Raw genomic sequence first — 15,542 nt, 5'->3', positions numbered from 1 at the left:
GGCAAATGAAGCAGTAAAGCAGATGCAGGTAGTTTTTGTTGTTAGGAGTTCTCCTTGTTGGGAGTTTAGGAAGCTTCCCTTAATCCTCCCATTCTCTGGGTGACAGGGAACTCTGGTGTTGAATCAGTAGCACTGGTAACTAGGCAGTTGGACGCAGCCCTTTGCCCTTTCTCTGTGAGTATGCATGCATTCCAGAGGAAGGAGGAGGGAACACACACGTATTTCTGGTATTAGGTCAACATAGGGAGAGAGCTCACATAAGTAGTAATATTTAGGGTTGGAGGGCTGATGGTCGTTACCCCTGTGGGAAAAGGTCAAGGTAGGGCTCTGTTTACTTTCCTGCGGGAGCTAAGCCTTCTCCCCTGGGAAACTGTGTCCCTGAAAACCAAATACTGATTCAAGAAAGCTTACCCTGTCCTCTAAAAATAAGGCAATAGGAGGTAGGAGAGAGATTTAAAGCAGCTTTGTTTTATTTTTTACCTTGCTAAAGTGATTTGATTCTGTTTGTGTGTTCACCTATGTCAGCCAGCCTTTGCTGAGGTGGATTACCTGTGGTTTAAATTGGAGCCCTCGTGCCTGTTCCCTGGGGCCATAGGCTCTGCACTAATAGGGTTCATTTCATTTCTGCAGGTCAAAGAAGTCATAATAAGTCTCAGTTTCACTTGTTCTGGACTTGTGGTTTAGGTGAACCTGATCAAAAGCTTAGATTGATTTTATCCTTTCAGGAGGGAGGATGGATTTAGGATTACTTCAGGAGGTTACCCGAGCCCTAGGCGGTCCTGAAGAGTAGAAGGAAGTGCAGTAAAAATGTTAGAGCTCAGTATTTGCAGGTAGTCTGGGCACTGAGGATCCTGGTTCAAATGAGACAGACCCTACCTTCCTGGGGCTCAAAGCCCCAGTATGAGAGAAACACTTCAGATGATAAAACAGGTTGAGTAGGGATATGATAACTTTTGTTTTCTATTTTGGGGATTTGAGATTATAGAATAACTAGAAAGCCTGGCGGTCATATGAAATGACCGCTGTTCTATATATTATAAATTGTAATTAAAATGATTTGTGCAAAGGTGTCTGCTAATTCAAACTGAATTACCCAGGGCAGGTGGCGAGGACGCCCCTTTGCTTACTGCCCCACGGGGTTTCCCCCTTCTACTTGCTTAATTGCTTAAAGTAGAGTGCAATGAAGGAAACCACTGGCGGTACATTTCTTAAGAGCCACCGCTAGCTCAATAAATAAAGGTGATTTAAATAATAAAATGTTAATTCACATGTCAAAGATCTCTTTGTACACAACATTTCTTGTGTAGATCTTTCCATCATTTTTAAGCTCGCCTTGCAGAGGACCATCAATTATTTTTAATTTTACGTCCGTTCTTTCATGAACTCTTGAACAGGCAACATAAAGTTGACCGTGTCCAAATGCAGGCTCAGGTAAAAAAATGCCAACACGCTTAAGCGTTTGGCCCTGAGACTTATTGATGGTCATAGCAAAGGCAAGTTTTACAGGAAATTGTCTACGTCTCAATTGAAACGGCAACCCTGTTTGAGATGGAGCCAAATCAATTCTTGGAATGACATGTATTTCACCTTTAGAGGAGCCAGTCAAAGACTTAGCTATTATGACATTATTTTTCAATTGGAGAACCTCTAGTCTTGTACCATTGCAAAGACCCCTTCTGGTGTTAAGATTTCTTAACAGCATAATAATTGCTCCAATCTTTAACCTCAATTTGTGAGGTGGCGCCAGAAGGTGGGACTATTTGAATGCCGTGGCAACTTCACCCCATTGGCCAGTACAGTTACGCAAGCAACCAATAAGCTATCGGCGACAAACAGACACTTAAGCCGCATATAATAAAGATATCACTTCACATAGCCAGGCAGGCAGGGAGATTAGAGAAAGGTCTCAATTCAGGGGTCTGTCTGAGATTTAAACCCAGTCTAAGACTGATGCCAAAATATTTAGAATGCCACTATTCTAAGTTTTGTTTTTTTTTAAAGTAAAGTCATTAGATTCATTCTTTCTGTCTCTCTGAAGCACCCTCAGAGGGATCCTTAGGGTACTCTGATGTCTATATTGAATTTATGCCAGTGACCCGCTTAAGTTATTTTCATCTTGGGGACTGAGATACCCATCAGAATGTTTGTGATGGTAATCAGACAGCCTTGGTTTCAAAACCTGGCTCCACCACTTACTGCTGTGTGATTCTAACTAAGCACATGACTAAATAACTTTTGAGCTTCCATTTCTCCATCTGTAAAATGGGGATAGTGCTATTCACTTCACCAGGGCTTTTTGGAGAAGTGACACAATACATGTAAAACGCATAGTACAATGTTAGCTACTATTGGGAAAAGCTCTCAACTTTTCTGAGGCCTGCTTCCTTGAGAAGACCCAACCCTACCTCTAGAGCAAGTCGTTTCATGGGAATATGTACCACCTAAGTTTTGTCATCCTTTCAACATTGGGAAGATACATGTGTTACTTGGTAGGGAAAGAGCTTAAAGTTGTCCAGTGGGGGCTCCCCTCCACTTCTGCATAATTTCTCATCCAAATGGACAGGAACAGACACATTGTGTTTCATTAATCAAAACTTGGAACTTGAACAGTATTTGTTACTTATAGTAAAGCCTGGTTAATTAGGATTCTTAACCAGAACTCTTAATTGACTTTTTCTCCCCCTCTATTTCTACTTCTCTTTAAGGAAAAAGAAGAAAAAGACAAGAAAATTTAGAGTTTATTACTGGAGAGTTTCCCTTCAAGGGGCTGGCCTGTGCTTGGGAGATATTATGCCCCGCACACCCCACCTATCCCCCAGTATCTAGCCTACCTGCCTCTCTATTGCATATGCTGGAGCTCTGGACTTTGTGAGGCAGGAACATGGTCTGACAATATTTATCTTTCATTTCCAAAGCGTTTCTTAAAGATCCTAAAATGGGCTAATAATATTGTCTTTGAACTTCAAAACAACCTTGAGACCTAGGTTGGGTATTATGGTCCCATTTTATGGATGATGAAGCCAAAGCCTGGGAAGAGGTGACTAAGCTGTAGAGCTAGGACTTGAACCCAGGCCTCTGACTTTTAGCCAGAGCCCTCCACTGCATTCTCCTTTACTAAACTAATAACAGAGCAAAAACAACAGAAGACCCTCAAACCAACCAACCAAACAGCAAATGTTAAAGATAGAAGCTGATTCCTAGGGAGGTGTGTCTTCTGGGAGCAGAGTGAGTTCTTTCTGGCAAACAGCTAGGAAGAGAGCTGACTTGAGCACGAGGTCTTCTGGGGAACTCCTGTTTCCCAGGAAATGGAGTTGGTCAGAGCATCCTTCTGTTTTTTCTGTCTCATTATTTCTTGAGCATTGCTAACAGAAAGAGGACTCTAGTCCCCCGAGTCTGGGGGCTTAGCCCTTTCTCTTCAGATTGAAGGGGGAAGAGAAGTTTTCTTCTTTGCTCCCTCTCTTTTTCTCTTCCTGCTCATGCCCTGCAAATCTCCTGGATTCTAGAGTGCCAGCCCCAAGTGAGAAGCTGCTTTGCATTAACTCCATGTTGCGCCCACTCCATGAAGCCCTGCTTCCTGAGAAGCTCTCTGTAGGGATTTCAGTGGGAGGGTCCAGATGGGCAAAGCAGCGCTCCATGCCAAAAAGAAGGAACCTAGATTCAAATCCTGCAGTGTCTCAGAGGGCGCGAGATGGAAAGGTGTGGAGCTTGACGACTTTTTGCCTTGATTTATCTTTGAGAATTTCTGTTTTGTTCAAGCCATCTGGAATATGTGTCACTGCTCTTGTGTTTTCTTCCTTTTCAAAATCCAGCCCATCTACTTTTAGTTCAGCTCTGTGAGCTACGAGGAGAACTTTTTTACAACCCAGAATTTTATTTTCTCAACTCCCATTCTCTTCACTCTTTTCTTCTCCAACTCTCAAGTTTTGGGTCAACCAAAGGTAGAGGCTGGAAGGCTGGGTGTGGCTCTGAACCACAGGGAGGTTGGTGCTGGTTCACCTGACTCTCCTTTTGAATACAGCCTTCCTGGTCCAGAGGCCTGATGTCCTGCCCTTCACTGTGGTGTGCTGATGGCTTTTCTCTCCACTGTTTCTTGGGTATTGCCAACCAGTGAAGGATTCTAGTCCAAAAACTTCTTGGACCAGAAAGAGTAGGTAGAGAGAATCCTGCTCCTTTCCAGCCTCCAGGCCAAGAATGGATTCCCACCATCCAAAGATGTTCAAATGCTTTTATTTTATAATCTTTAGGAATGGACACTTTAAAAATAATACTACCTAGTGTTCTCTGACCAGGCAGTGGCATAGTGGATAGAGTGTTGGACTGGGACACGGAGGATCCAGGTTCGAAACCCCGAGGTTGCCAGCTTGAGCACGGGCTCATCCAGCTTGAGTGCAGGCTCACCAGCTTGAGCAAGGGGTCGCTGGCTTGAGCCCAAAGGTTGTTGGCTTAAGCAAGGGGTCACTCGCTCTGCTGTAGTCCCCCCCCCCCCGTCAAGGCACATATGAGAAAGCAATCAATGAACTTAAGGTGCTACAACAAAGACTTGATGCTTCTCATCTCTCTCCCTTTCTGTCTGTCTCTATCTGTCCCTTTCTCTGTCACAAGAAAAAAAATACTATTTAGTCTTAAAAATCCTCATATTTAGTTAGGGCAGCCTTTTGCATGTCTCACTTAAAATCTAAGCTTCAAAGGCTTTTTCCAGTTAACACACAGAGAAGCAGACCAGCTTCTGGCTTTGTGACAGTCGCTTCCCTTTGTAAAGGGTCTGACTTTTGAATCCGTTTCGTTCTGTGCAAACAGTCCCGGACCTCTGGATAGACAAGCTTTAGCTGTGTGCTCAGTGGTGTCATAGGCTATAGGGAACAAGTGAAAGCTGCAAGTCCAGCGGAAGATATAAAAGGTTGTTTATAACTTGATCTTTGAGAGGAAGATAGCACTCAGGGAATTTGGATGAAGGGTATGCAGGAATTCTTTGGGTCAGAATTATTTTAACATAAAAATCATTAAGAATGATTTTTGCAAGAAATGATTGTAATCTTTGTTTGGGTTGTAAGAGGCTGAAGAATGTGGGAAAAGGCTTAGCATGCTCTGATTTTCCTTTCCATTATGCCACTACAGCAGAGGGGATAGTTCAGTCTCCCAAGGGCAGGGTGTACTCTGAATCTCATCTGAGCATCTGGCCAGATCAAGTCAGAGTAGCCCTGAGTGGGAACTAGGAGGTGGAGTCCTGTGGAAGATAATCAGGCCAGAAGGGAGCCACTGAAGAAGGAAGAGGGGCCGGGAGGGCAAGGGGCACAGTTGATCTTGAGGTGATGATGCAGGGTTGTGAGAGAACGGAAAAGGAGCCAGTCCTGAGTCAAATGACGGAAGATCTTGTCAGCTGCAGGATGGCTGCACCAGAAACTGTCAGCCTTAGTCTGGTTCACCTTAGCATAGCTTACAAAACACTCCCACAGTTCCTTTCCCACCAGAGCGCAGGAGGGAGGCCCGAAAAGTGGTTTTATCCCCATTTCACAGATGAGGACAGTGAGTTGATGCCACTGGCGCAAGGGAACAGTTCACAAATGGCAAGGCCAGGATTTGGGTCTAGAGTCCTTCTTTCTGAGGTGCATGCTCTTTCACTGACATTTTGCTGCTTTTGTAAGCAGGATGGTGACTTGGGCAAGTTGTCCTCGACATTTCCCTTGTGTGAACCTTAGGCTGTTCGTTTTGTCTTGTTCTAGTTGTCCCCACATTTTCCTCCATTTCAACGGCCTCCACAGGCTGACTGTTGTGGACTGTTCCTAGTGGCAGTGGGGCTGACTGTGTCGCTACCACACTGGAACAGATACTTAGTTGGGCCTCCTTATGAACCAGAGGCTCACTTTATGAGACTTGACTTTGAACAAGAAAGGATGACTCCTGCCAACCTTCTAATGTTGGCTTTCTACCAGGACCTCAGAGACCACCAACCACACAGCTGTCTGGCCCACTTTTGTTTGGCTGAGCTGCAGTGGGCACTGTCTGCAACTCCACCAGCATGCACCTTGAGGGAAAATTAACTCAGTTAAGTAGGCAGGTCCCAGTGAGGCCTTTCTGCAACCCCTGTGTTAATCTCATGGAGTAAGGGGAAAATATAGCCTTGTGCCCATTTTCATCTGTGTCTGTGTCAGAGGATTACACAGGAGGATGCTCTCTTTGCTTAATTAAAAGGCTAGTTTCCCTCCAACCAGGATGTGCTGTCTTTCTCTGCCTCTCTGACTTGCTCTCTGCCTTTCATCTCCCCCCAAACCCCTAGGATTCCACTCTGAATCTCACATATTGTCATGGCCTTGGTTCATAGAAGTGTTTTATAACTTTGTTTTCTGAACCTCTGCTCTTTTTTTGAACAGAACAGCACTTTCCAGAGGTAATGCTGGGGGAAGAATTTCTTAGCCTAAGTCTGGACCAGGTGTGCACCTTGATATCCAGTGACAAGCTGACTGTTTCTTCAGAAGAGAAGGTATGATGTAGCCCCGGGGTGAAACAAGAGCCTCCTGTGTGAGGTCGTCACGGGAGGGACTTGTGGTTTAGTGAGGCCTTTCTGACAGCTTATTTTTTGTCCTTTAAAATAAAAATAAAAAGAAAAGTCCTCCTGATCCTTTACCACTAACTTCACTTTTGGGATCCTTTAAAAAAGAAATAACAGTGGTGATGATGGTAGCAACAAAGCTACATTTTCCATTGTGCTCAGCCTTCACCATGGCCCTGTAAAGCAGGCATTGCTATTGTCCCCACGTCACAGATGAGAGAAAAGGAGACTCAGAGGCGTTAATGAGCTTATCCAAGGTCACTCAGCTGTTCACTGTACAACTGGGGTCTACCTGTCACCTCGTCTTAATCACTGTCCCATATGACCTCTTTTGAGTATCACTGAACCTTGATGCCAGACCAGATTTTTTGGGAACATCTATTCCATTAGGGGTTTGGAATTCTTACTGATGATGAAACTGAAGCCCAGAAAGAGGATAGGAGCTGGTGAAGGTCACACAGTTAATCAGTGGTCATGTAAGAACTAGAACCCAGGGCTCTTGACACCCAGCCCCCTAACTCACTGACCACACACTTCCTTTGTGTTGGAAGCTTGGCTTCTGCCCACTGCTCTAGCTGACTGTGACTGCTCATCTTTCTTCCTTCTATGCCTTCCCTCTCACCAACTCTCTGAGTGGAGTATTCTCCTCATTTGTCTTCACTTGGTTGAATTCCAAACCAGTTCAGATTCTGCTATTAGCAGGAAGAATTTCTTTACTCCAGGATATGTAGTCTTTTGAACTGGAAATAACATAAGCTTTGGTGTTGGTCAGCCGGGTCCAAATCTCATCTTTGGTATTTACAAATTAGTTGTGTGACCTTGGGTAAGATACTTCGCTTCTCTGTTTCCTCATTTATAAAGTGAAGATACTAGTAGAAGGTATTCCATGGGGTGGAATTAAATAGGGTAGATTTGTAAAATGCCTGGTATCATATCTGTTGCCTAGCAGGAATTCAGTCAGTGTTAGCTGAGTTTGTTATTGATTTTGCATCTGGAATTAAGTTCTTTTTAGTCTGTATTCCAAGATGATACTCACTTTGTTCTGCTTTTTTACTATAGTTAGTTCTGACCTGGTCTTTCCTCCTTCACTCAACTGAGAGTTCCTTGTTGGTAGGTGCCACATTTTATACATTTCTGTATCCTCAGAGATGCTTGGTATGTGTTTCTCGAATTGTCCTAGTCCACTCTTACTGTCTAAGCTTGAGGTCCTTTCCTGAGGGAATATTTAAGGGAAAGCCCTCGAAAAGGATTTTATATTGGAGATAAGATTGTGTCCACAGGCATATGTCCAGAGAGTAGAGGTGAAGATGACAAGGCAGTGCCTGTCTCCTGTTGAGGTTTGACCAAGAAGAGTAGTTGTTTATTGGAAATGTGAGCTGCCCTGAAGCTTCAGAGAACTCTCTAGAAGATGAGTGGCACAATAATCTAGACTCTTCCTCAGGCTCAGGAAGGCCTTTGTTTCCATTAACTGGTATGAAACAGCACCTCCAGGGATAAAGAATCCCCCTGGCCAGGCCAAAGGCTCCTTCCTGCCCCAGCCTCAGCTATGGAGCAGACGCTCTTTCTTGCCCAGCCCATTTGATGTCTTCTCTGGATTGTGCTACCAAATGAACACAGTCTGAAGAAATGAACTAGTCAGTTGATAGGCTGTGTGAATGTTGGGGCAGTTGGTCAGTTTGGGACCTACTTGAGCATGTCCTCAAGTATAGTTTGGAAAAATGGAGGCAATCATAAAACAGCAGAATTTGGATCAATGTGAGTATGTTTGCTTTGAGAGGCGGGGACCCTTTCATGCTGGCCCACCTTGCTCTGGAATTTTTTTTAGGTGAGGACGTACAGTGCTTGCTGTGCCAGGGCAGGGTTGCTAGCACAGAAAGGCAATTTGGGCTTTGGACTCAGGCAGACCTGGTTTCATACTTGGTTTGATGCTTATTGGCTTTTTGATTTTGAGAAGTCACTGGTCTCTTTGAACCTTAGTTTCCTTACATGTAAAATGGGAATACTAAGAATGCGTCCCTTATAGAGTTGTTATAAGGATTACACATAATGGGTATTAAATAGGAAATATAATGTTTGGCAGGTGCTCAATGAATGGCATTTGTCATTGTGATTACCATAATTTTGAGGCACCGTTGATAATGGTAATGGTATCAATTTTGCCATTGATAATTATAAAATAGCCATGAAATTAATTGCATATTTCCAGAAACAGAAGCATAGTGTTAAGTCTTCACACTTAAAATTTGTTGGCCCTGGCCAAGTAGCTTAGTTGGTTAGAGAATCATATTGACATGCTAAGGTTGAGGGTTTGATCCTGGTCAGGGCATGTACATAAATCAACCAATGACAGAATGAATAAGTAGAACAACATATTGATGTTTCTCTGTCTCTCCTCTCCTTTCTTCTCTTTTAAAAATCAATAAATTAAGAAAAATGACAATAGTGGCTCTTATTTATTCCTATACTTACATATGAGTTTCTCATTCTGTATAATCAGAGTTTGGAGTGTAAGAATTTTCACATTAATAAAGTTGTATGTCATATTTGGTTCTGAAGTTTTATGTAACTTCAGAGTTGCATGCTGCTTTTCAGCAAATAGATTATTCATGATCTTGGTCCTTTTGGTAACTTTACAGTTGGCCATGTGACTTTGAGGTTTATCGAAGTATGGTGGGGTTTGACCTGCATTTTCTCTTTGGTGAGATCCATAGTTTAATTTCATCTTAATTGAGCACATGTTGCCAGAAGTAAAATGTCTGGAAGGCTTTGACAATTAGATGTTTACCATTTGGATGCTAGCCTTTTAGGCTTTGATAAATATGTGATCTGTTCCAGGAGATTTGGTGATTTCTGCTCCCTTTAATTACATTGCATATGGTAAGCAATCTCCAGCATGCACAATATAGCTTTTTCTTTTAATATTGCATTTTAGTAAATTTATTGGAGTGTATTTGAAGTAACATCAAGGATCTTAATTTAAGCTGAAATTCAACTGCATTTAATGTTAACATTTGCACAAAACCCAATGTGTCAGTAATTAATTCAGCTAAATCCACACTTGAACAGCAATATTAGCTATATTGTAACTTACCTCTTTGCCTACAGCATACAGGTTTTTTCTAACATGTATTATAAAATGCATCTTAAAATAGAAGAAATAGGGTATTTTAGTGTTAATGATGGTTAGAAATGACAATGGCTGGGCCCAGGCGATTTGCTCATTGGGAGTTTGAAAGTATAGGTTCTACAGTCCGAGTTGCTGAGTTTGAATCCTGGCTCCACTGCTTTGATAGGCTGAATGACCTTGGAAAGATTATTTATCTCCCACCAGAATGTATGCACCAAATATAGTCATAGCTTTTGTCTGTTTTAAGATCACTACTAGAGTGGTATTGGGTTCATGGTATACACATAAAAAAATGTTCTTGAATGAATGAATGAATGAAAGACCTCTTACTTGATCTTAGCCAAAAGGCCAAGAAATGTTGATGAAAAACCTTTTTAAGTCTCAGTTTTCTCACCTATAAAAGGGAAATAACGATAGTGTAGTATATATCTTACCGAGTTCGTCTGAGGATGAAATAAAATAATACATGAAAAACGCTTAGTACATAGGAAGTGTTCACTACTGTAAGATAGGGTTTTCACTGCTATGACTACTACTAGTAGTACTGCTGCTACTATACTACTGACTGTTGACTGGGCCTTTTCTCAAGGGGAAGCTCTTCGCAGAGCCCATACTGATCTGGGTGGTTGTGTGATATGGGGCTTGGTGCCCAGCGGGGGCAGAGAGTGGCAGTGGCCTCGATCCCCAGTGTACCCAACACCCTCAGCCCTGTTTGGGATTTCCCGATTCTGTTCTTCCTGCATCACACTTGTTTTTGCCCATGCCTTATCTCCTCTGCTGTACTTATACTCCTTGAGGGCTGCAAGGGTACCTCAGCCATCTTTGTATCACTCACAGAGCCTGATGCAGAATCCCTGGAGGTGCTGAGCAGACAGTCTCTGAGGGAGTGAAGGGGCAGATTGGGGTGGACTCCACCTTGAGCCAGCTGAGGTTATGGGGATAATTTTAACATTTTCCCAGAGAATGAGGAAAAATGTGGGAAATAGAATTCAGAAGAGGACATAGATCTTTGCCCCTTTTTCTTCTTCTTTTCCTTCATGTAGTTTTTGTTTTACAATTCTTTTTATTTGAGAAAAGACCAAAGGATCTGGTAGGAGTCACAAAATACTATACTAGTTCTTTGGGTAAGACCTTTCTCCCTCATCCCCACTCCAAGATAGAGGAAGACAGAGGAGCAAGCACCTCCCGGTCACCTGATTCTGCTGCACAGGGGTGTCTCCGAAGGGTCAGAGCTAAGACTGAGCACAGATAGCTTGTTTCTTGTCTTCCCCTTTGAGATTCTCACCATGGGCAGCCTTAGCAACCCACAGGCAGGGTAATCAACCTTCTGGGACAAACACACTCTAAGGAGAGGAGAGGTGACTTCTGAGTTCTAGTGCAGTTTTGCCACTGAATTGCTGGTCATTGGACTTTTCTAAATTTTTGCTTTCTTACCTGATATATGGGTTTCTGCTCCTCAAGAGTAAGTACAGAGGGACAAATATATGGTGATAGAAAATGCTGTGACTTTGGGCGATGGACACACAATACAATCAAGAGTTCAAGTGCTGTAGAAATGTTTACCTGAAATCTATATACTCTTATTGATCAATGTCAACTTATCAAATTTAATTTTCTAAATAAAAATAATAAATATAAACATAAGAACACCAACAAAAAAAGGAAAAGAAATAAGGAACATTATTGAGGTTTTCCGAGTGAGTGCTAATGGGGAAATGGCCCACATTTGAAATACAGGTCAGGAAGAGATTGCTTAGGTCTATTAAAAAGTTAGAAAAGCCCTGGCCGGTTGGCTCAGCGGTAGAGCGTCGGCCTAGCGTGCGGAGGACCCGGGTTCGATTCCCGGCCAGGGCACATAGGAGAAGCGCCCATTTGCTTCTCCACCCCTCCGCCGCACCTTCCTCTCTGTCTCTCTCTTCCCCTCCCGCAGCCAAGGCTCTATTGGAGCAAAGATGGCCCGGGCGCTGGGGATGGCTCCTTGGTCTCTGCCCCAGGCGCTAGAGTGGCTCTGGTCGCAACATGGCGACACCCAGGAGGGTCGCAACATGGCGACGCCCAGGATGGGCAGAGCATCGCCCCCTGGTGGGCAGAGCGTCGCCCCCTGGTGGGCGTGCCGGGTGGATCCCGGTCGGGCGCATGCGGGAGTCTGTCTGACTGTCTCTCCCTGTTTCCAGCTTCAGGAAAAAAAAAAAAAAAAAAAAAAAAAAAGTTAGAAAATTGTCAAGTATGTAGTATAACGAGAACTATAGGTTCTCTCTGCATGATCACATTGTGCTGTTATCTCCTAAAACTTTAATCAGGGGCCAAACTCTGATATTTTATCTCCTGGAAGGGATTGGGCTCTGTCTCCCAGAATCATTAATGTTGCAGAATCATTAACGTTGCATCCCTCCTCCCCAAATTCCTACCTAGCCTCTCTAGTCAGTGGTAGGTGTGAGATACAGCCTGGAGCTCCTCACGTAGTAGGTGGGGCTTGAACTCTTGCTGCCTAGATGTTATCCCGTGACTAAGCAGGTACATCTTTGGCCCAGGCTGCGCAGTTGGCAGCCCTGCCTTTATCTGAGGTCGGCATTAGAGGTGCCAGCGTCAGCCTGAAAACAGTGATCTGGCAGGGGGTCCTTGCCTCAGCATTGCTCTTTTTACTCTTCTCCTTGGGAGAGTATAATTCAATAAGCACCTCAGAGTGGAATACCACAAACTGTGACCAGAAGTCTACCTTGACTACCCACTGTTCTCCTGGTATATTTCACACAGCATTTTAAAAAATGTGATGTTTGTATTGAAGTTCAGAGACATGAACAAATAAAAAGTGTTCAGCTCAAGTTTTTACAAAGTGAGACAGCCACATAACTAGCACCCAGACCAAGAAACAGAATCTAGAACTCCTGTTCAGTCGCTGCCCCCACACCAAGAAGCACAGCTACTATTCTGACTTTTTTACAGGCAAGTTTTGCCAGTTTCTGAACTCTGTGTGAATGGAATATTGGTGTATGTATGTTTTTGTGGTGACTTCTCTTGCCCAGCATACTGTTTGCACAACATTCCTGATTCTTACAACTTGCAAGGCAGAGATTATTGTCTCCATTTTGCAGAGGAGGAAACTGAGGCATGCTAACAATAGATTGAATGGATTGAAGCTGATTGTGTCTGCCTCTTAGGCCCCAGTTCTTTATTAATGCATGCTCACCCCGATGGGAGACAGAGGTGAGTAACACTTAGTCATTACTATTTAAGAGTCTGGTGGGCATGCCCTGGCTGGATGGTCAGTTATCGTCTCAAAGTGCGGAGGTTGCTGTTTCAATCCCCGGTCAGGGCATGTACAGAAAGAGATCGATGTTCCTGTCTCTCACTCTCTTTCTTCCACTCGCTAAAATCAATAAAATAAACATTAAAAAAAAAAAAAAAGAGTCTGGTGGGTAGACAGACCTAAAACATGTATCCACATTATGTGGCTGAGAGAAGTAGTTGCCTGTAATGGAAGTTCCAGGAAAGCTCTCTGGAGTATTTTATTGCAGATTGTTGTGTGGGGAAGGACTTCAAGAGGATAATATTTGAGCTAAAGCTTGGAGGATGAGAACAGGATTTTGGAAAGCTATTCAGGTTGGAGGAACTGTAAGAAGTTTGCAATAACTTATTGTACTTGGGGGAAAGTAAGCTGTGTGATGAAAATCAAGGGTCTTTGAGGGGGGGTATTGGGAGATGAGGCTGAGAATGAAGTAGGGGTCTGTGCAGAGGGTTAGGAGTGAGGACTTTCTTCTCTAGGTCAGTGTTGACCCAAGTGTGTGCCGTAAAACCACATTGCTGTGGGGTGTTGATAGGTATTTAGATTTTTGTCAGAGCTTTTACATATTAATGAACTTTGTAATCTCTAAAGAGGATTGGGGCTGTGCATGTATGTGTAGAGGTGTTCCCCAGGCTCATTTGCTCTGTGGCCCCTTTACTACAGAATGTCCCCTGCCCCTGGGACACAGTAAGGAGAACAGTCTGAAGGCCGCCTTTCCTTGGTTGCCCCTATTCTACAATTTATTGCAACTGTTGATTTTCCTTTTGACAGCTTGTTTCGTTATTGATCTGTAATATTTTATTTGTGAGGCCATCTTCAGAGGGTGTTATGAGCATGAGATCTAACTTGGTTGCCCTGCGCTGTGGAAGTGCCCCTATAGGGCAGGTTGACTGGTTTAGAAACAGGATTTTTTTTGGATTATTTTTTGTATTGAGTATCCCTGGATAATGTCAGGTCAAACCCCACATTGTGTGGCGTGAGCCTGGTATTCTGATTTCTTAAAGATGAAATCTTTTTCTCTCCAGGCTTCCTTACCCATCCCCATAGCAGGTGGGTGGAGTTCATCTAGTCCCAGTTCTACAGCTGGGCAACACTGCCTGTGAGAAGCCTGTGGCCCAGACATTCAGCCTGACGGGACACTCATTTCAAACACTTAAAGCCCATATCTGCATTGTATGGACCTGTGAGCCATTTTGGCCTCTAATTAAACTCCCAGACTTGAATTCCTTTTTATTTAAAGCACTTGGGCATTTTTCTTTTGCTTTTGTTTGTGGCTTAAATCTTTACTTTTTTGTAATAAGGTCATTTTCACGTGTTTGGTGCTTTGGGGAGGATTCCTTCCAAGTCTCAAACAGCTCAGTCTATCCTATTGACTGGAAGGCATTCTCCATCCCTGTGTCATGCTCTAGTCATTTGTAAGATTACTGCCACTGGAGTATAATCTCTCAGCTTGCAGGTGTTTCACTATTGAACCATTGTGCTTCCCTTTCCTTACTCTTTGCAGAATCCTAGTGAAGACCTTTGTACTGGCTGTGGGCAGCAGTGGAAGGCTGAAGGACAATTTCAGGGCAAGGCAGTTTTACTGTTTTTGTTTTGTCATCATTTTTGTTGTTTATATGAAGTCAGATATTTGGCAGATTGCTGTTGTAGGAAGGAACCATGCCCCCAGTCATTCCTGCTTTGGTTAACTTATTCAATCTCTTTGTAAATATTTATTGAATGCTTTCTATGTGTCAGATAGTGTGTTAGTCACAGGAGAGACATTGGTAAACAGATAACCCTTCATCATAGAACTTAGAATCACATGAGGGAGACAGATTTACAGTTACAAACTGGGAAATGCGCTTGGACAGAAACATCCAAGGTACTGTGAACATGTAGGTTGAGAGCCAGCGGTTCTAACTGCTGTCCTGTCACCAGTCTGCCGGGTGACGCTGGGCAGACCACTTTCTCACCGTCTGCCTCACTTTTCCCTTTTGTGAATGCCTCTGGCTGCTGCACAGGGCCCTATAAGTCTGAAATAGAGCAACCACAGGAAAGAGCTTTTAAGTGCCCTATAAAACCTTAAGATGATGCTACTGTCAGGAAGATAAGTGCAATTTAGGTAGGTTTTCTAGAGTCTGGAAGCCTCCAGACCAGGAAATCTCCTAGCCCAGCGGTTCTCAACCTGTGGGTCGCGACCTCTCCAGAAAAATTCTAAAAGCCTGATTCGTTTGTTGATTCATTTTCTAATTTTAATTTCCATGTTGTAAATATTTTTACCAAGGCTGATTTTAAGCGACCAGTGTGATGTCACTAAATGCTGGGTTGGAAAGAAACACACATGATGAGCTCCGGCCCCAGCACACCACTGCTCCTAGCTGTCTTCGGTATTGTGTGTGTCAGGATGCTGGGGGTATAGTTAATGTAACTCTTCTTAACCTTTGGTTTAAGAAACAATAACAGAAATGTGACAGAATCATTCTTGCGTCTAGAAGCTCTGTCTTACTGATTTAAAATTATGGCTGTGAATTTGGCAAAAGCTATTGGCTCAATTCCTATGAAAAAAGGTAACCTGGGGGGATGTCCTGGGGGAGGGACATGAA

At 43.4% G+C, this 15,542-nt stretch overlaps 1 protein-coding gene across 8 annotated transcripts in view; it reads left to right on the top strand.

The window, feature by feature from the left end:
* KLHL3 (kelch like family member 3) overlaps nucleotides 1–15,542 on the top strand; it is a 384,889-nt gene that overhangs the window by 322,493 nt on the left and 46,854 nt on the right. For all 8 annotated transcript variants that reach the window (XM_066272563.1, XM_066272564.1, XM_066272566.1 and 5 more), the window contains one exon: nucleotides 6,369–6,478. In XM_066272563.1, the coding sequence (XP_066128660.1) occupies nucleotides 6,369–6,478 (110 nt within the window). The remainder of the gene's footprint in view (nucleotides 1–6,368; nucleotides 6,479–15,542) is intronic.

This window comes from Saccopteryx bilineata, chromosome 4 (assembly GCF_036850765.1).
Source record: "Saccopteryx bilineata isolate mSacBil1 chromosome 4, mSacBil1_pri_phased_curated, whole genome shotgun sequence".
Classification (NCBI taxonomy): domain Eukaryota; kingdom Metazoa; phylum Chordata; class Mammalia; order Chiroptera; family Emballonuridae; genus Saccopteryx; species Saccopteryx bilineata.
Note: the sequence above shows the minus strand (reverse complement) of the source record. Positions and strands in the feature narration are given on the sequence as shown.